This window comes from Vipera berus (genome assembly GCF_964194415.1).
Source record: "Vipera berus genome assembly, chromosome: 2".
Lineage (NCBI taxonomy): Eukaryota > Metazoa > Chordata > Lepidosauria > Squamata > Viperidae > Vipera > Vipera berus.
Window position 1 is genome coordinate 210,840,406 of NC_138203.1, and position 21,953 is coordinate 210,862,358.

General features: G+C 44.1%; 1 protein-coding gene across 4 annotated transcripts in view; it reads left to right on the forward strand.

Moving 5' to 3' along the window:
• Positions 1-21,953, forward strand: part of LARP1 (La ribonucleoprotein 1, translational regulator) — an 86,902-nt gene that overhangs the window by 36,067 nt on the left and 28,882 nt on the right. For 3 of the 4 annotated variants that reach the window (XM_081320438.1, XM_081320441.1, XM_081320440.1), the window contains exons 2-4: positions 2,784-2,845; positions 15,063-15,128; positions 21,201-21,375. In XM_081320438.1, coding sequence (XP_081176564.1) covers positions 2,784-2,845; positions 15,063-15,128; positions 21,201-21,375 — 303 coding nt within the window. The remainder of the gene's footprint in view (positions 1-2,783; positions 2,846-15,062; positions 15,129-21,200; positions 21,376-21,953) is intronic. The other variant, XM_081320439.1, reaches the window with a different exon arrangement.

Below are 21,953 nucleotides of genomic sequence, written 5' to 3' on the forward strand. Positions count from 1 at the left end.
GAAGTTGTGAGTGAAAAGGTTGGGGGAAGAGAGATTGAAGTAATTTACCTGTGAGAAAACTAGACAATTTTGGAGATAGTTTTGTATGTGTGTGTGTGTGTGTGTGTGTGTGTGTGTGTGTGTGTGTGTACATACCTACACACACTATCTGTTTTCAGATTCAGCTTTTTTTTAACCTCACCTCATAGTGTCAGCCATGATATTATTTAAATATTTCTCTGCTCATTGGAAATAACTTCTTCCCAAACTTGAAGCAAATAAATGCCCCCCATATGTCATTATTCCACTTTTAACCATCCCTTCAAAACTGCATGGCATTTCTATAATGCACTTTTCCAAAATAGATTCCCTTTTTAGCACACTGTTTCATTAAAAGAAGACAGAGGAAGTTCACGAACTATTGAATAAAATGAATTCAAGTACTCCTTTAGCAGCACTTGAAGTTCTGTTACTTTGACAGAGCATTTACTATTTGATTCCATCAGGAATTTTTCTTCAGAATTCTGGTGAATGCAGTGTACCTACTTTGGGCTTTGAATATTGTGAGGCTCAAGTCTAACCTTTGGAACATGAGCAACTGACAGAGAGAGGCGAGATAATATTAGCAATGAACATCTTAGTGAGTTTTGAGATACTGTATGTGCATGTGCTAAGTGGCATTTGAGTTTTTATCTAAGTCCATATAAATAAGCAGTACAAGAAAAATTACTGCTAAACTTACATGATCTGTTTATATTATTACAGTATAAATGCCTTAATTACATAGGCTTAAACTGACAAGTTTTGCAGTTAAAAACAAGTTCTCTCTGGAAACTAGTAAAATTTCTTTTAGTTATGGCTTTGAATATAGCTCTTCTAGATCTGTAAGTAGAGGTTACTAATTTGTTAACTTTAGCTATCTGGCTGGAATTGATGGAAAAAATAGAAACGTTTCAAATATATTACTATAGGCGATGCAAACATTGAAATGCAGTTAAAGTTGAATAGTCTGCTTTTTCTATGTCAACTGCACATTAGTTCAGGTACAGTGTATTTGGGATTCTTATGATCAGTACAGAGAAGTTAGGAAGAAAATGATATCTTGTAGATGACATTCTACAAGAAATCTATGAAAAATATTATGGGTGTTCTCTTTTTTAAAAATCCTACTATTTGTGACATTATGAATAGCTGTAGCATTGTAATTTGTAAGCTATTTCATAATGATCATATCCTATCTAGCAAGATTGTTAGTCAGATGTGAAAATGATAGCATATTCAGCTGGTTGTGTGTTATCATACCTCAAACCATGTGATAGCTGTTTTACATTTTTATTAACAGTTGTGAACCCTGTTCAGGACCTTCTATTCTTTTCTGTTGGTGAACAAAGTATATTGTTCCAACTTTTCCTTGCATAGTCCCGTATACTGTAACAGAATGCTTTTGCAACTGAGAAGAAAACTAAGAAAATATTCTGAAGTTTGCAGCATGATGTGATTTTGGATTTTGCCTTAGGTTGATGGGGACTGCATTAGATAATAATAATAATAATAATAATAATAATAATAATAATAATAATAATAATAATAATAATAATAATAATAATAATAATAATAATAATAATAATAATATAAAGTTGGAAGGGACCTTGGAGGTCATCTAGTCCAACCCCCTAGGCAGGAAACCTTATACCATTTCAGGCAAGTGGCTGTCCAGTCTCTTCTTAAAAACCTCCAGTGTTGGAGCATTCAGATCTAGATATATATTAAATTCTAAAACTGTTTCTGTATTTAGTATCTGTAGAGGCTCAAATTATCAGCTTCACTGGCAATTTCTGCAAAGAAGGGATGGTAGATAAGGACGATTCTATCACTGCCCATTCGGCCCTTTTATGACTCATGGACTTCAACTCCCAGAACTCCTCAGCCAGCATGCCTGGTACTTGCAGGACCATCTGCTGCCGGGAACAAATTCCCATCGTCCAGTACGCTCACACAGAGAAGGCCTCCTCAGGGTACCGTCAGCTAGGCAATGTCGGCTGGCGACCCCCAGGGGGAGGGCCTTCTCTGTGGGAGCACCAACCCTATGGAATCAGCTTCCCCCTGAGCTTCGGATAGCCCAAAACCTCCAATCCTTTCGCCGCGGCCTCAAAACACACCTGTTCCACCAAGCTGACCTAGACTGACAGGCATCTTAATTAATTTATATTTAGTATTTTTAATTCATTTTTAAATTCTCTAATTTTTTATTGCACTGATGTTCTCAATTTCATTTATCTTGATTTATGCACTTATTATATGTTTTATTGTGAGCCGCCCTGAGTCCTTCAGGAGATAGGGCGGGATATAAATCCCATCAATAAATAAATAAATAAATAAAAGGACTGAGTTTGAACACACCTGCATTAGAGTATCCCTCCCCCCCCAATCTACCAGAAGACACACTTTTTGGAGAAAGACCTTAATGAGCCTAAACTCAGAAAGCATGCTAACTCTCCAGAAACAGTCCTGCCCTTTTTTTTCAGTGAACAGATACAATTTATAGCCTGGACTGTATATCCAATCCCAGTGGATATGCAGTTGTACACATTCACTTTGGTAGAAATTGAAGCATGACATTAAGTTTTCTTATGTTGAGGTGGACTAAAGAAGAGATATAAACCTTGCATCTTGTATAACTTGTCGATTTTGAATTGTGATTGGGTACATGATTCAATGGAGACTGCATTTTCTGTACAGAAATCTAGATTATTTCAGTAATGAAATTGGTGTTCTAATGTTTGACTTTTCTCCATTTTTATTAGAACATTCAACTCCAGCCAAAGTGGTGAAAGCAGCAAACCTAAGGCAGCGGAAAGGAACCAAGGTATGTACTAACACGTTCTTTTATGCAATAATACGTACATTTGGGGGGTGGGGGTAGACATGGTATATCTGAATGAACCTGGTTAGTTCCAGACAGCTCAGAAGCTAATTTGACATCAGGATTTTTAATGCATCACTTTACATTTGATTAAATTGAATCACTTTCTTAAAGCACATTTGCAATTTAACAATCACTTTTAGTTTTCAAAATCTTGGCTATTTTAATATAATCCAAAAAGACTAGCTTTCTGCTTTACCCCTGAGTCATTTATCAAAAGCTTAAAAGCACTGCTGTGACTTGGTTCTTTAAGGGACTCCACTTTTTTCTTCCTTTCATTGAGAAAATTGCCCATTCTTATTCTTGTGCTTTCTGTCTTTCTCCAGCATGATAGATGAAGAATCCACGAATGGGTTAACTCTGTCTTCCTGTCCAATTAGACTAAGTCAGTCAAACATGCCACGCCTCTCTTGGGCCAGGACACCTCCCAGTGTCGACTTAGTCTGTGCCCAGAATAGACGTGGTAATTTTGGCTCCCAGAATCTTGCTGAGTCATCTCTTCAAGGAGATTTCGGAGAGGTTAGGTCGGCCAGTACTGGATCTGTTCACTTCTCTGGCGAATTCCCAGCTCCCGAGGTTTTCCTCCCGGTTCCCCTCTCCGGGGGCAGTGAGGACGGATGCCTTCCACAGCCCTTGGCCAGGGGGCTTGCTGTATGCCTTTCTGCCTCTCCCTCTGATCCCGGCAGTCATCTGCAAGTTACTGCAAGAGCGGGCAGAGGTGATACTTGTTGCACCACACTGGCCAAGACGGCCATGGTTTGCCGACCTCGTAAGTCTGTCAATCTCTTCCCCCATGGAGGATTCCTCCAGATCACGTTCCACTCAGCCAGGGAGCTCTGCATCATCCAGAACCCCAGTGGCTCCAGTTGACCGCCTGGCACTTGAGCGGCAGCTCCTGACACATGAGTCTTATTCATTGGAGGTAATTACGATGATTCAGGCCTCCAGATGGCCTACAACAAACAGGATCTGTGACTCCACTTGGAAGAGTTTCTGTAGTTGGTGTGATAAGAACCAGTTAGATCTTTCGGCTATTACTATCCTGAGGATCTTGGACTATTTATTGGAGGGGCTTAACAAGGGCTTGGCGCCCAATACATCTGCTGACAAGTAGCAGCTCTCTCCACCGTATTACTTGGGGTAATTCAGAGGCATTGGCTCAACATCTTATGGTACGCTCATTTTTCAAAGGAGCGACCAACACCAAACCTCCAGTGGTTCACTGGTATCCCTCTTGGGATTTGTCACGGGTCTTGCAGGCCCTTACCTCTCTTCCATTTGAACCCATCAGGACCTGTACTCTGCGGTTCTTGACAATTAAGGTGGCCTTCTTGATAGCCGTCACGTCGGCTAGACGCATTTCTGATTTGGCAGCTTTCTCTGTCAGACAGGACTTATGCGTTTTTCATGCTGACAGGATGGTCCTTCGATTGGATCCCTCCTATATTCCTAAGATCAATACCTTGTTTCATAGAGCGCAGGAAGTCATTCTGCCGGATTTTTGTCCTCATCCATCTGTTGCCTTGGAACAGCAATGGCACAATCTGGACGTCTGCAGGGCTTTGCGCCACTATATTAAGCCGACAGCGTCTTTTCACAAGTCGGAAGCCCTCTTTGTTTCCTTTCAACCCTCTACTATGGGGCGGAAGGTTTCTGCCTCCACTATAGGTAGGTGGATCAGGGCTTGTATTGCAGAGGCATGCCAATCTCATTCCCTGTCAGTTCTCAGGCTATCACTGCTCACTCCACTCTTAGTGCTGCAACTTCTGTGGCTTGGGCGACACAGGCGTCCATTGAGGACATTTGTAGGGCGGCAACATGATCCTCGCCTTTTCCTTTTGTGAGGCATTCATTATAAACTGGATAGGTTTGCCTTCGCAGACGCCTCATTTGGCTGGAGAGTGCTGCAACAGGTAGTGCCACAGGGTGGGACACAGGCCCAGACTGATTCCCTCCCATAGGGACAGGGCAGCTTTCGTATGTCCCGTTCGTGGATTCTCCATCTATCATGCTGGAGAAGGGGTATTGTTTTACCTGAACGCCTTTTCTCAGCATGGTGATGGAGAATCCACACCCACCCCTTAGTGTCCATCAGGTCCTGTGTCGGGTATGGAAGCCAACACGTCAGACTGTCGTCATTTGCTTCGCCTTCATCATGACTGGGAGGTGTCCTGGCCCAGGAGAGGCGTGGCAAGTTTGACTGACTTAGTCTAATTGGGCAGGAAGACAGAGTTAACCCATTCATGGATTCTCCATCATCATGCTGAGAAAAGGCGTTCAGGTAAGACAACGCCCCTTTTAATTATTTATTTATTTATTTATTTATTTATTTTATTAATTTAATTTATATACCGCCCTTCTCTCAAGAGACTCAGGGCGGTGAACAGGGCAATACATAAAAATTAGATACAAAAGTTAAAATTAGATTATTAAAACATAATTAAACAATGCCCAGAGATAATACAAATTTAAAATTGAGGTCGTTAATAAAAATCCCACCCCGTCCCATCAGGCCAGGCCAGCTTGTTTAAAAAGATAGGTTTTAAGGTCGCGCCGGAAGGAGCGGAGATCGGGCGCCATCCGGAGCTCAACCGGAAGATGGTTCCATAAATCCGGTGCACCCACAGAGAACGCTCTCCCCCTGGGGGCCACCAGTCGGCATTCTTTGACCGGCGGCACCCTGAGGAGGCCCTCTCTGTGGGAGCGTACTGGGCGGAGGGAAGTTGACGCCGGCTGCAGGTGCTCCCCAAGGTATTCTGGACCCATGCCATGGAGGGCTTTGCAGGTCATTACCAACACCTTGAACCTCACCCGGAAGACAACTGGTAACCAATGCAGCTCGCGGAGCAGAGGTGTAACACGGGAGTATCGGGAGACTCCCAATACAACTCTCGCGGCTGCATTCTGTACCAGTTGGAGCCTCCGAGTGGTCTTCAAGGGTAGCCCCATGTAGAGAGCGTTGCAGTAATCAAGACGAGAGGTCACGAGCGCATGAGTGACCGTGCGCAAGGCATCCCAGTTTAGGAATTGGTATTAGGAAAGATCTTATCACATGCTCACCATTTATTCAAAGGTAGAAAAAAAAGAACTTTGTCAAAAACTCTTTAAAAATTCAAGTATGCAGTGTCAACAGGCTCTTCTTGATCCATGTTGATACTCTCAAAAAATCTCTAGATTGGTGAGACAGTAATTATCCTTCCAGAATCTGTCCTAATTTCTATGGTGTGTTTTAATATTAGTTTTTTAGAATTATTATTTCTAGCAACCTATTTGGAGCAGGTATTGATGACTGATATATAACTTCATGAATCTCCCCAAGTCCTTTGAAAAAGTTGGTGTTGCATTTACTATCTTTGGGATTCACAATTTAGTTCTAATAACTCTGGTAAATACTACCCAGAGCCCCTTTCTGAGGGAGATGGGCAGTTAAGAAATCTGAAATATTAATAATAATAATAATAATAATAATAATAATAATAATAATAATAATAATAAGAAGAAGAAGAAGAAGAAGAAGAAGTTGTTGTTGTTGGAAGGGACCTTGGAGGTCATCTAGTCCAACCCCCTGCTCAGGCAGGAAACCTTATACCATTTCAGGCAAATGGCTATCCAGTCTCTTCTTAAAAACCTCCAGTGTTGGAGCATTCATCTGATCAGATCAGATCAGCGTCTGGAGATTTGTGCCTCGAGAGGTCCAAAAACCTCTTGTTACAGTTTTCTTAGTTGTTTGGATTCCTTCCGTGAGAGAATCAGTATGGGTACATACATTTATCCACGATCTTTTATAATGAAGACCAAATGGGGTGAAAAAAATAATTTACTTCCTCTGTAATCTCTGTATTATGCTTGAATATTTCTTACACTTTTGGATATCCAACAACCCAGCCTGGCCAGAGTCTTGCTCTAATTGTTTTTTAAATACCGTATATACTTGAGTATAAGCCGACTCGAGTATAAGCCGAGACCCCCAATTTCACCCCCAAAAACTGGAAAAAGTAATTGACTCGAGTATAAGCCGATCCGCCGTTCTGCAAGCCTCTGCCGCCAGCAGAGGCTCGATCCGCCATTTTGCAAGCCTGAATACACAGGAATACCCTGTGTGGCCGCGGCTCTCGGGGAAGCCCTGGCTGTCCGCTTCCTCGCTCCACGCTGCCATTCGGGGCCCGCGCGTTCCCCGGGCAAATCGCGGCGCCCAGCAGGCGAGGAAACACGCCCGCTCCAGTCGCCCCCCCTTCCCTCAGGAGACGCGAAGCAAGTGACCGCCTGGAGCTTACCGAGGACTTGCGCGCGGCCGAGGCTTCGGTGCTTCCAGGATCGCGCGCACCTCTCCCAAGCCGCCGCCGTCCGGAGACCTGCCGAAGTTTGGGGAGGTTTGGGGAGGTGCGCGCGCACCTCCCCAAACCTCCCCAAACCTCGGCAGGTCTCCGTTCCTCCTGCCGACCTTTGGGGAGGTTTGGGCGCCTCCCCAAACCTCCCCAAACCTCGGCAGGTCTCCGTTCCTCCTGCCGACCTTTGGGGAGGTTTGGGCGCCTCCCCAAACCTCCCCAAACCTCGGCAGGTCTCCGTTCCTCCGCGCAGACCTGCCGACCTTTGGGGAGGTTTGGGCGCCTCCCCAAACCTCGGCAGGTCTCCGTTCCTCCTGCCGACCTTTGGGGAGGTTTGGGCGCCTCCCCAAACCTCCCCAAACCTCGGCAGGTCTCCGTTCCTCCTGCCGACCTTTGGGGAGGTTTGGGCGCCTCCCCAAACCTCGGCAGGTCTCCGTTCCTCCGCGCAGACCTGCCGACCTTTGGGGAGGTTTGGGCGCCTCCCCAAACCTCCCCAAACCTCGGCAGGTCTCCGTTCCTCCTGCCGACCTTTGGGGAGGTTTGGGCGCCTCCCCAAACCTCCCCAAACCTCGGCAGGTCTCCGTTCCTCCTGCCGACCTTTGGGGAGGTTTGGGCGCCTCCCCAAACCTCGGCAGGTCTCAGTTCCTCCTGCCGACCTTTGGGGAGGTTTGGGCGCCTCCCCAAACCTCCCCAAACCTCGGCAGGTCTCCGTTCCTCCTGCCGACCTTTGGGGAGGTTTGGGCGCCTCCCCAAACCTCGGCAGGTCTCCGTTGCTCCGCGCAGACCTGCCGACCTTTGGGGAGGTTTGGGCGCCTCCCCAAACCTCGGCAGGTCTCCGTTGCTCCGCGCAGACCTGCCGACCTTTGGGGAGGTTTGGGCGCCTCCCCAAACCTCCCCAAACCTCGGCAGGTCTCAGTTCCTCCTGCCGACCTTTGGGGAGGTTTGGGCGCCTCCCCAAACCTCCCCAAACCTCGGCAGGTCTCCGTTCCTCCTGCCGACCTTTGGGGAGGTTTGGGCGCCTCCCCAAACCTCCCCAAACCTCGGCAGGTCTCCGTTCCTCCTGCCGACCTTTGGGGAGGTTTGGGCGCCTCCCCAAACCTCCCCAAACCTCGGCAGGTCTCCGTTCCTCCTGCCGACCTTTAGGGAGGTTTGGGCGCCTCCCCAAACCTCGGCAGGTCTCCGTTCCTCCGCGCAGACCTGCCGACCTTTGGGGAGGTTTGGGTGCCTCCCCAAACCTCCCCAAACCTCGGCAGGTCTCCGTTCCTCCTGCCGACCTTTGGGGAGGTTTGGGCGCCTCCCCAAACCTCGGCAGGTCTCCGTTCCTCCGCGCAGACCTGCCGACCTTTGGGGAGGTTTGGGCGCCTCCCCAAACCTCCCCAAACCTCGGCAGGTCTCCGTTCCTCCTGCCGACCTTTGGGGAGGTTTGGGCGCCTCCCCAAACCTCCCCAAACCTCGGCAGGTCTCCGTTCCTCCTGCCGACCTTTGGGGAGGTTTGGGCGCCTCCCCAAACCTCCCCAAACCTCGGCAGGTCTCCGTTCCTCCTGCCGACCTTTGGGGAGGTTTGGGCGCCTCCCCAAACCTCCCCAAACCTCGGCAGGTCTCCGTTCCTCCTGCCGACCTTTGGGGAGGTTTGGGCGCCTCCCCAAACCTCCCCAAACCTCGGCAGGTCTCCGTTCCTCCTGCCGACCTTTGGGGAGGTTTGGGCGCCTCCCCAAACCTCCCCAAACCTCGGCAGGTCTCCGTTCCTCCTGCCGACCTTTGGGGAGGTTTGGGCGCCTCCCCAAACCTCCCCAAACCTCGGCAGGTCTCCGTTCCTCCTGCCGACCTTTGGGGAGGTTTGGGCGCCTCCCCAAACCTCCCCAAACCTCGGCAGGTCTCCGTTCCTCCTGCCGACCTTTGGGGAGGTTTGGGCGCCTCCCCAAACCTCCCCAAACCTCGGCAGGTCTCCGTTCCTCCTGCCGACCTTTGGGGAGGTTTGGGCGCCTCCCCAAACCTCCCCAAACCTCGGCAGGTCTCCGTTCCTCCTGCCGAGGTTTGGGGAGGTTTGGGGAGGCGCCCAAACCTCCCCAAACGTCGGCAGGTCTGCGCGGAGGAACGGAGACCTGCCGAGGTTTGGGGAGGTTTGGGGAGGCGCCCAAACCTCCCCAAAGGTCGGCAGGAGGAACGGAGACCTGCCGAGGTTTGGGGAGGTTTGGGGAGGCGCCCAAACCTCCCCAAAGGTCGGCAGGAGGAACGGAGACCTGCCGAGGTTTGGGGAGGTTTGGGGAGGCGCCCAAACCTCCCCAAAGGTCGGCAGGAGGAACGGAGACCTGCCGAGGTTTGGGGAGGTTTGGGGAGGCGCCCAAACCTCCCCAAAGGTCGGCAGGAGGAACGGAGACCTGCCGAGGTTTGGGGAGGTTTGGGGAGGCGCCCAAACCTCCCCAAAGGTCGGCAGGAGGAACGGAGACCTGCCGAGGTTTGGGGAGGTTTGGGGAGGTTTGGGGAGGCGCCCAAACCTCCCCAAAGGTCGGCAGGAGGAACGGAGACCTGCCGAGGTTTGGGGAGGTTTGGGGAGGCGCCCAAACCTCCCCAAAGGTCGGCAGGAGGAACTGAGACCTGCCGAGGTTTGGGGAGGCGCCCAAACCTCCCCAAAGGTCGGCAGGTCTGCGCGGAGCAACGGAGACCTGCCGAGGTTTGGGGAGGCGCCCAAACCTCCCCAAAGGTCGGCAGGTCTGCGCGGAGGAACGGAGACCTGCCGAGGTTTGGGGAGGCGCCCAAACCTCCCCAAACGTCGGCAGGTCTCCGTTCCTCCGCGCCCTGCCTGCCTGCTTCTTTCCGCTGCGGAAAGAAGCAGGCAGGCAAGGCGCGGAGGTCCGGAGACCTGCCGACGTTTGGGGAGGTTTGGGGAGGTGCGCGCGCACCTCCCCAAACCTCCCCAAACTTCGGCAGGTCTCCGGATGGCGGTGGCTTGGGAGAGGTGCGCGCGATCCCGGAAGCACCAAAGCCTCGGCCGCGCACAAGTCCTCGGTAAGTTTTTTTGTTGACTGGAGTATAAGCCGAAGTGGAATTTTTCAGCCCAAAAAGTGGGCTGAAAAATTCGGCTTATACTCAAGTATATACGGTACATTCTTACTGCCTCCCCCTATTTTTCCTTTGCTTTCCTCAAAAGATCATGATGATGTTCCTTTTCCTTCTGCATTGTTTATTAAAATTTGACATCTCTTAAGCTAAAGTGCCTTTTCATTCTCCTTCAAGATTTTAATTTTTTGAAGGAAGTTTTGCCACAGTCTGGCTATGGTAGTACTAGAGAGCGTTGCTGACTTCTTTCTGTACTTAATTGACCTTTTTTTGACATTGTGGGTTACTTTCCAATTCAAACCATTGTGCTTTTGAAGAACATACAATGAAGAACGTCCAAACATTATGAAGAGATATAATCTTCTTGGCTCTTCCTTTCAATGTCTCTTTTCAGTATTCCCCTAATTTAGAAGTTTTCCCTCTCATACTCATATTTGACTGTTGGATGCTGTTTCCTATTTGCATTTATGCTAAATATAATAGTACTTTGGTTATTTCCAATTACCTTTTGTTTCCTCAAAACATTTTGTATAAAATGATGGAATTAAATCATAGATTTAAATTAAATGAAACTGTTCTCCCCTCTAGTGCTTCCAGGACCGTCTGAAATATCTAGGAATTTGGACTTCTGGCCTGAACATGAATTATTATAAAAACATAGCCTTTGTTATTATAAAAATGTATCCTTTCGCATGGTTGATTTTTTTTTCATCATTTCACAGTTAGCTAAGAGTGATGAAATTCTTTTCATTTGCTTCATTCTACTAGTTTCTTTTTAAATACATGCTGAAAAGTTGACACACTTGTTAGTTTCTTCAAATTCTATCCTTTTCTGCTAGTTATTTCATGATAAGTATAGCACATAGTTTCTTTTAAGGACCTGGTAAATAATCAGAGTCGCTCTGGGAGTGAGATGGACGGTCTCTAAATTTGATATATAAATAAAATAATACAGCATTAAAATAAAGGCAGGGAATCCTGTAAGAACAAAGGTCTTCTTTTTGTGTCAGAGAGACATTAGAACTAGATTGATAAACCCTAAAATTCCCAGCAACTGTATCTGATATTCCACAGTGTTCCCATATTTAGCCAAAGTTGTACAACTGCACTTAACATTACTTTGTGCCCATTCAGCTGCCCTCTCCACTTCTAATCACTAATTCTGTAAAATCAGTTCCCTCTTCAGCACAGCAGGACCTGTATTTATGCTGAAGTCACCCTTTAGAGATACTACCTACTATAGATCCAGTTTTTAGTCAGGAGGCCATATTTGCCACATTGACTTCCAGTCTTCTAAAGAATTATTATTTTTTCACCTGATGAAGAGAACAGTGATTAAAATTTACAGAGGGCGTAGTGCCTTACCTCCTATATATTTATTAGTTATATAGATTTATATGGCCTCCTAATCAAAATGCAACTCTAGGTGATTAATATCAATAAAATAAATTGGAAAAAAATAAAACAAAATATTTTGTACTTTCCACCCAGTCTCTTAAAAAAAGTAATAATCACACTGAGATGAGTCCAGTGCTCAAGGAAAAATTTGGCTCTTTAACACTGCACAAAAGGGCGTCAAGGTCAGGGCCATCCAAATTTTGCAGCATATGCTGTTCCCTAAGCCAGGTACTATGACAGAAAAAGCACACTCCCGTTAAATGACATGGTTTAATAGATGGACTGGATTATGGCCACATTGCTAGATAGACTTTGTCAGAGAGAGAGAGAGAGAGAGAGAGAGGGGGGGGGGGGAGAGGGAGATCTGGAAGTCCACTAAGAGCCAGCACAGGTCACAGAAGAGAGGTGATATTTGGATAAACTGACTCAAACCTATAACTCGGAATTCTGGACCAGTTGCAGCTTTGGAATGTTCTTTGAAGGCAATCCCATGCATTGCAGTAGTCCAGATGGAAACAATCAAGGTATGAGTGATAGTAAATAGGGCCTCCTAATTTAAGAGGAGCAGTTGGCACATAGATGTATCTGTGCAAAGGTTCTCTTAGCCGTAGCTGTTACCTATTTCTTGAAAGAGAGTAAGATGACCCCCAAGAGTATAGGAGGACCAGCTCTGTTAAGGGGTACTACCCTGTTCAGAGCTAAAGATGTTAAGTTCTTAATTCAGTTTTACCAGAGTTCAACTTGTAACTATTCCTTTTCATCCAGGCTCCTACAACCTCCAGACACTGAAAAAGCATTTCGATACATCACTTTGTTGAGCTAGGGTGGAGATGCATAGTTGAGTCTCATCAGTATATAGATGGTATCTGGCCCCTTGATATTGGATGATCTCACCCAACAGCTTATTGATAGTGTTGAAAGCTGCTGGGAGATCAAGGAGCACTTCTTTGAAACCAACAAGTTCAAATTCAGTTTTATTTGACAGATGCCTAAAACTTCCTTGCAGCAGTCTTGCAGGTGTTTATCCAGGCTTGCTCTCCCCAAGAGGGGGTTAACTTACCTTAAACAGAGGGACTGTTTGGCAATTTGCAGATATGATGCAAGGGAATAAGTAGTTACATTTTGTCACTCTTAGCACCCTTGGGTAATCTATAATAAAACCCATGTTCAATCGGATTTACTCACCTTCCTCCAACAGTAGGTGTTTCTTTTGTTTTATTTCCAAAACCCAAAGGGTTATCTAGGATCTAAAAGCAGCCACACAGTACAATCTGATCCAAAGCCCATTGTTTTGTTCCAGGTTATGAATAAGTTGTTCCAAGTTCTAAGACCTCAGTCATCTGAAGTACTGGAATGTTAGGGAAACCCCAGACTTCCCCTGAAACCTGTCTGCAGTGGACTGAGGAAATGGATCCTACTTGCTTGAGTTAGGAGACAGCCCAGAAGTACCCCGATAAAAGAAAATGATCTCACTATGACAAGGAATTATATACATTTACTCCATAATCAGATTGTATCACGTCGCCTCTGCCCTCGACAAAAAAAAATTGATTCATGATCACAGCTGTGGGTCAGGCCTATTGTCATCATGATGGTCATGAATGCTGAGCCATGTTCAATTTCATACCTAGAGAAGCCAGGTTGAAGTGTCCCAGGTCTATGAATTTAGAAAATTCCACTGCTAACTTGGCCACAGAATCAAGTAGCTGTATCAGGGAAGCAGTAATCCCAAGTGATCCTTCAGGCCCAATTTTACAAGTAGGGCTTTTCATCCAGATGATGCAGCATCCCTGAAACCACAGGGTTCTCCCTGATACTGATAGCCACTCTTCCATCCATACCATGGGATCAAATCTGATGTCACACTTGAACCCCACAAGGCCTAATTTCTGAGTTGGGAGGATTCCACCTCCATGCTCAACCAGGGTTTGGTTACACATGCTAGCTTGGCTCTTTCACTTGAATTTGTGTAATCCAGAAGCTTTATTACAGGCATTATTAATGGTGCAAACTTTCTGCCGATATGAGAAACTGCTTACCCACCAATACTTCACTGTGATTACCATTGTTGGGCTCCTTGCATTCTTTACCACAATTTTTCCCTGCATTCTCATTTCCTGATGCACTGGAAACTTGCAATGTTCTGTAGGACGAGGTTCATTCTCTTCAGTGGGTTTTTTTTTGTGTGTGTGTGATGCCGTCATGATAAGGATCTACTTAATTCTTTGTATTTTTGAAAAATTTCTTTTCCTCCTGATGCAAGTCATGAAGTATTTGTAAATAAACTGGTGGCTCCCATTAAACCCTCCCCACCTACTGAGTGTGGAAGAAATAATCAGAGAGGGAAAAGTAAATGAATCAGGCAGGAAAACATACCAAATTTAAACTATTCTATATATTCAGGAAGCTGGTCTCAGTTTTGCAGTCTGCTGCATTGGTTTTGAGTACTGAACAGGAACAGTGGGATCTTCTCCTTATGTATAAGCAGTAATGACACAGAATCTGTGTCACTAAGGATTAGTCAGATAATTTATAATTACATAAAAGCCATCTGATTTTTCCTAATGTCTGGAAAATAATTAAGCCTTTCTTGTTTTTCAATGTAACTCAAAATAACTTGGAAGATTCTCTACTGCTATTGTGTAAATTTCATCATGCTCACCAGATGGCACTGTGTTGAGAAAAAATAAATAAATATTGAATTTATTGAATGTATTTTATGATGTTTCCCATGGAGTCATTGGTAAGTTGTGCACAAATACTAGAATAAAAAAATTAAAATGCAGCATTACAATAACATAAAAAACAACTTTTAATAAAAAGTCTGCAATAAAATAGAAACACCCCTACACATAGAAACATAGGCCATCCATAAGGTTCATAAAGGAGAAACCAATTTTGGCTTCACTCACTTTTTCAAAATAATCGGCTGAGTGACATCTCACAAAAAAGGAAATTAAAATTAGAAACCAATGAAGGAGAAGTTACATACATTTCAGGTAACTTTCAAGTTGAAAAATAGATACCGGTAAGCTGTATATGGAGCAGAAGTTTAAAAGTAAGGTCGATGTGCTTGACTTACTACCAGCTGTGAAGTGGAAAGACATTTGTGGAGGAGCTAGGGTCTTGCGAAGGGATGGGAAATTATCTTTCATAATTTTAAAATTAAAAACCCTGATATTCTGTGTCACAGAATACCAAATAAAGCACATATACCACAAAGGTGTCTACCTGGTTGGAATGTTCTGTTATGATATGTATCTGAACTGCCACTAGAAGGAATAGAAATAGTAGGTAGTTAAATCTGGACTTGTACAGAGGGTCAAAAGATGAATTTACAGAAAGTAACTTGATTCTGTATTCTCTGTTTGCTGTATCAGGTTGGTGACTTTGGGGATGCCACAAATTGGCCAACGCCAGGAGAAATAGCTCACAAGAGTATACAGGTAAGAATATATTCTGACTCGGGGGGGGGGGGATATCATATCTGTTTGGCCTATTTGTGAATTGATGGAGTTGCTGAATGAAGAATATTCTCAGTAAATTCTGTTGTTTGGCAGGAGTGTTCCTTATCCATTGAGCGGCTTGTTATAATAATATTAGCAAAGTCCTATTTCATTTTCATATTTTTGTGTTTATTGGTGGATGCTACTTGATTAAATCTGAGTATGTTTTAGAAGGAAGATATTACTCTATTACTTTCTATTATATTGGATGTGTGGATTTTTTGTTGTTTTCTGTTATTATTGTAACATCTACTATTGCAGATACTTAATTTGGCTATCCCCCTTCATGGATTACTGCCTTGTCGTGGCGAAGGGGCTTGTGTAATTCAATGAAGCTATGAGCTATGCCGTGCAGGGCCACCCAAGACGGACAGGTCATAGCAGAGAGTTCTGACAAAATGTGATCCACTGGAGAAGGAAATGGCAACCCACTCCAGTATCTTTGCCATGAAAGCCCCATGGACAGTACCAAAAGGCAAAAAGATGTGATGCTGGAAGAAGAGCCCCTCAGGTCGGAAGGCATCCAATATGCCACTGGAGAAGAGCAGAGGGCTAGTATTAGTAGCGCCAGAAAGAATGAAGCGACTGGGCCAAAGCCAAAAGGACGCTCAGCTGTGGATGTGTCTGGTGGTGAAAGGAAAGTCCGATGCTGTAAAGATTTTTTCTCCATAGGAACCTGGAATGTAAGATCCATGAATCAAGGAAAGCTGGACATGGTCAAACAAGAGATGACAAGGCTGAACATCAACATCTTAGGATTCAGCGAACTAAAATGGACAGGAATGGGTGAATTTAATTCAAATGACCATCAGGTATACTACTGAGGACAAGAGTCCCTCAGAAGAAATGGAGTAGCCTTCATAATCAATAAAAGAGTAGGAAAAGCAACACTGTGATACAATCCCCAAAATGACAGAATGATCTCAGTTTGAATCCAAGGCAAACCATTCAATACCATTCATGTCCTTATCGTCATGGGGGATTGGAATGCTAAAGTAGGAAGCCAAAAGATAACTGGAATAACAGGTCATAGCAAACACTCTTTTCCAACAACCCAAGAGACGGCTCTACACATGGACATCACCAGACAGTCAACACAGAAATCAGATTGACTGTGTGCTCTGCAGCCAAAGATGGAGAAGCTCTATACAGTCAGTAAAAACAAGACCAGGAGCTGACTGTGGCTCAGACCATGAGCTTCTCGTTGCAAAATTTAGGCTTAAACTGAAGAAAGTAGGGAAAAGCACTAGGCCACTCAGGTATGAACTAAATTATATTCCTGACGAATATACAGTAGAGGTGACAAATAGATTTAAGGAATTAGATCTGATAGACAGAGTGCCTGAAGAACTATGGATGGAGGTTTGCAACGTTGTACAACAGGTAGCAACTAAAACCATCCCAAAGAAAAAGAAATGCAAGAAAGCAAAATGGCTGTCTGAGGAAGCTTTGCAAATAGCTGAGGAAAGGAGGGAAGTGAAAGGCAAGGGAGAAAACGAAAGATACACCCAATTGAATGCAGAATTCCAGAGAATAGCTAGAAGAGATAAGAATGCCTTCTTAAATGAACAGTGCAAAGAAATAGAAGAAAACAATAGAATAGGGAGGACCAGAGATCTCTTCAAGAACATTGGTGAGATGAAGGGAACATTTCTTGCAAAAATGGGCATGATAAAGGACCAAAATGGCAAGGACCTAACAGAGGCAGAAGAGATTAAGAAGTGGCAAAATTACACAGAAGAACTATACAAGAATGAGCTTAACATCCCTGATAACCATGATGAGGTGGTCACTGACCTCGAGCCAGACATCCTAGAATGTGAAGTGAAGTGGGCCTTAGGAAAGCTGAGCAACAACAAAGCCGCTGGAGGTGACAGTATTCCAGCTGAGCTATTCAAAATGTTAAAAGATGATGCAGTAAAAGTGCTACACTCAATTTGCCAGCAAATTTGGAAAACTCAACAGTGGCCACAGGATTGGAAAAGATCAGTTTACATTCCAATTCCAAAGAAAGGCAGTACCAAAGAATGTTCAAACTATCGCACCATTGCACTCATTTCACATGCTAGTAAAGTTATGCTTAAAATCCTACAAGCTAGACTCCAGCAGTATGTGGATCGAGAACTACCAGAAGTACAGGCAGGATTTTGAAGAGGCAGAGGAACTAGAGATCAAATTGCCAACATACGCCGGATCATGGGGAAATTAGGGAGTTCCAAAAAAAACATCTACTTCTGCTTCATTGACTATGCTAAGGCATTTGATTGTGTGAATCACCACAAATTGTGGCAAGTTCTTAAAGAGATGGGAGTACCAGACCATCTTATTTGTCTCTTGAGAAACCTATATGCGGGTCAAGAAGCAACAGTGAGAAGTGGACATGGAACCACTGATTGGTTCAAAATTGGGAAAGGAGTCCGGCAAGGGCTGTATACTGTCGCCCTGCTTGTTTAACATATATGCAGAGCACATCATGAGAAAGGCAGGGCTAGATGAATCAAAAGTTGGAATTAAGATTGCCGGGAGAAATATCAACAACCTAAGATATGCAGATGTTACCACTCTAATGGCAGAAAGCGAAGAGGAACTAAAAAGCCTCTTGTTACTGGTAAAGAAGGAGAGTGCAAAAGTTGGCTTGAAACATAACATTAAGAAAGCCAAGATTATGGCATCCGGCCCTCTCAATTCCTGGCAAATAGATGGGGAAGAAATGGAGGTAGTGACAGATTTTATTTTCTTGGGCTCCAAGATCACTGCAGATGGGGACTGCAGCCAAGAAATTAAAAGACGCTTGCTCCTGGGGAGGAAAGCCATGGCAAATCTAGACAGCACACTAAAAAGCAGAGACATCACCCTGCCAACAAAAGTGCGTATAGTCAAGGCTATGGTCTTTCCAGTTGCAATGTATGGCTGTGAAAGTTGGACCATAAGAAAGGCTGAGTGCCAAAGAATTGAGGCTTTTGAACTATGGTGCTGGATAAGACTTCTGTGAGTCCCTAGGATGGCAAGGCGATCAAACCGGTCAGTCCTAGAGTAGATCAACCCTGACTGCTATTTAGAAGGCCAGATCCTGAAGTTGAAACTCAGATACTTTGGCCATCTAATGAGAAGGAAGGACTCACTGGAGAAGAGCCTAATGCTGGGAAAGGTTGAGGGCAAGAGAAGAAGGGGATGACAGAGAATGAGGTGGCTGGATGGAGTCACTGAAGTAGTAGGCGTGAGCTTAAATGGATTCCAGAAGATGGTAGAGCTTGGAGGAACATTGTCCTTGGGGTCGCGATGAGTCGGACACGAGTTCGTAACGAACAACAACAACAAATTTGGCTATCAAACAACTCTTCAAAACAGCAAATATTCCAAAAAATACAATAATAAAATCTTCAAGTAGTTGAATTGACTGCTTCTGCTGTTCCTACATCATATTCTTTAGTATAGCTTGTATCCGATGGTGGATATTTTTCACTTCATTCTAGGAAAGAAGATGCTCAAAACTGGCTATTCTTGGGGCTTTTGCTGTTAGGTATATATATGGGTAAATTATAATATAAGTGTCGATAGAGACATGCAGATGTTCTGTCCCAGCCTATGTGAGTTCTTGTTATGCTCAAGGAGAAACCCCTCTTCCAAGAAACAGGCAGGAACCGCAAGAAAAAACCAACCCCTTTTATTCACACAGACCTGAATCAATGTCCAAGGCAAATAAACACAGTCCACAGAAACTCAATCCTCAACATGAATGGTTGCCTTCAGCAACCAGCACCTCCCCCACCTTCCCTTTTATAATTCAGCCAAGGCGTGGCTTCCTAATGCCTTCTCCTTTGCCTTTGGAGTCGCCCCATTGCATTCCTCTGTCCTACTCGCTTATCTTGCCTGCGCTTTCGTGCATCCTGGATTTGTCCCAACTGTTCTTCATCACTGTCCAACTCAGGCTCCCAGCACAGCTGTGTCTGAGCCTGAGCGCGAGTAGAAGGGCCAGGCTCCCCATCCGACTGTAAGTCTTGGAGCTCCTCAGTGCCTTCCTCTGACTCTAATGTCACTTCAGGCCCCTCTTCCTCATCTGATTCCTCAGACCCAGCTGCCGGATCTGCTGGCTGGCGAGGAATCACAACAGCAGATAGAAGAATATGCAAATACATATATACACACATATACACATACCATACATGTATGTATGTATGTATGTATGTATGTATGTATGTATTTAAGAGGTTTATATTGCAACCATGGGCAGTTAATATCAAATCCCTATAATAACGTAAACCCCTCTGTTCACACATACCCAAATTAAAAACATCATACTCTAATCAGGGGCCATAACAATCTCATAGCACCACACAGGTGCTGAACTCAACTCCTTTCTGGGTTGACTCTTGGATGAAGCACAAGATCTTTATGGCTTTCTGGAAGGCTAAGAGGCTTCTACAGTCGCTAAGTAAAAAAAAAAGCTCGCACAACATAGACGTTAAGATGAAATGAAAAGGCCTATCATCCTGTGTACCATTCTTATTTCAACACTTTTTTGTTTCTTTTTTTCTTTAAAATAAATAACACTTTTTACTTTGATTTTCCTGTTTTTTATTGTAAACTATTTGTGATACCCTGTGCTAAGTCTATTTTTCTTGTTTATATCTAAGTGCTTGTCACTCATATTTCCAAAAAAGAAACCACCACTAGGGGTCCTCACTGCTTGAATAACTTTTTTTATCCAACATGTTCTTTTGTTCATATAATGTGGATATAATTGGATCATATTCCAACCGTTCATTTGCATATTTCCTATATGGAACTTCCTTAGGATATAAAAGCCTTCCATGTTCTTTTAGAGAATTTCCAAATATTTTGTCACAAAAGGCAGATACCAGTTGAACTTTAAAAAAAAACCTTTTATTCTTACTAAAATCAATTTGCAGAAAGTTGGGGTTTAGAAAACTACATGTTTGAGTGCATATATATATGTTTTGACAGAAGAGAGGAACAAAATATCTACAACATTCCACATTTTACTGATCTAGATTCTTGCTGATCATCATGTATGCATCATTGTTATATCAAAAGTAGCATAATTAGATAATTTCAAAAAAATATCCATTTAAATATAGACAGAGTTTACCTGGGCATGGGTGTGTGGAGGGAGGAGAGAATGAACAGAAACTGCAGGAATCTCTTTTCATACTTTCAATATAGACACTATTTTCCCCCCATTACAGAACTTAGTCTGAGCAACACTTTTGGGGGGGGTGCTAACTCTGTGCTAAGGAGAAGGCCAGGAATAGCTCATTACAGGTTCCAGGCAGAGGATTTCCTTTTAGGGTTTCCCTGCCCACCATCATCCCTAGCTCAGCAATGCTATTCTGGGACAGAAGCCTGGAACTCATTCTAAAACCTAGCCAAAGTGAAGAGAAGATGATGTACTTAGGATGTGGCAATGGTAAGACTGCTGTCAAAATAGTGGTAATAATACAACAGTGCTTAAGAAACTGTCTTAAACTGGCAATATGCTCTTAGCTTATTCTCTCTTCAGTGTGGATGCGACAAATACCCAGAACATGAATGCAAAAATGCTTCAAGCATATTTCTGCTTTGGACTTCCCTCTGTTTTGGCAGCGGAGTGTCAGCTTTACAACTTTGTAAAATGCCTTTCTTTGTCTTCGTCTCCTGCCCCTGTTTTCATTTGCGAAATGTGACTGTTAATAGGTTTCAAAACGATTCAGAAACTATGGGGAAAGCTTTGCTTTTGCAATGCATGTGTTTCAAGTAGGCACATTCCCCTCTGATTTGCAAATCGTCTCTTTTTAAAAAAAAAGTATATTCATTTTTGGGAACAAACTATTGCTTTATAACTGCCGTAGTGTACTTGACTGCAAGCCACACTGTTGAAGGTAACCAGTATTAATGGCTTCCCCAAAGCATACATCAATATCAATCAATATCTCGAGGTGAGGATCCAAGTAGGATTGCTGCTACCTTGTTTGCAATTATCTTTTCCTCCATTTCAAATCTTATCATTTTCAGCAGCTGTCACAAAAGTCCCAATCTCTACGGAAACTTCACATTAAGAAAAGCATGAGGGAGCAGGAAAAAGGGGAAGGAAGTGATGGTAAAGAGAACATGAAAACTCGATCCGATGAATCGGGAGAAGAGAAGAATGGAGATGATGACAACCAGAAATCGGCTCAGAAGAAAAAGGGTGAGAAAAGGCTGTCCAGGGGTCTTAGCAGGTGTGCTAGTATAGCAACTTTGGACTTTCTATCAGCATTGCTGTTGGCAGGGCTCTGTATTGATAAAGAGGACTGCAGTGCCAGTGAATTAGGAATTAATGATGATATAGTTGAGGAGTCTTCAAACTTGGCCCTTTTATAACTTATGGACTTCAAATCCTAGAATTCCTCAGCCAGTGATGCTGGCTGAGGAATTCTGGGAGTTGAAGTCCACAAGTTATAGTTCATTGACTGTGTGGACAGTAACATTGGGGGAAATGTTTATTTTAATAACGAGGAGTCTTTCTCCCCAAGTGTTTGTCTTTGGGGGGGAATATAAGTTTCTTAAATCAGAAATAAAGCTGTGGTTGCTAATACATCATTAACTAAGATCTTTACAACAGCCTTCTGAAGTATATTAAGCTGAAGAAAAATAACTGGCTTATGGTCATTCATAAAAATTCAGAGCTGAAAAAGGGTTTGAATCTGTGACTGTAGAACAGAAAAGAAAACATGTGACGAGAATGACCAATCCAAGATTCAACAAGAAAAAATGCTTTTTGTAAAC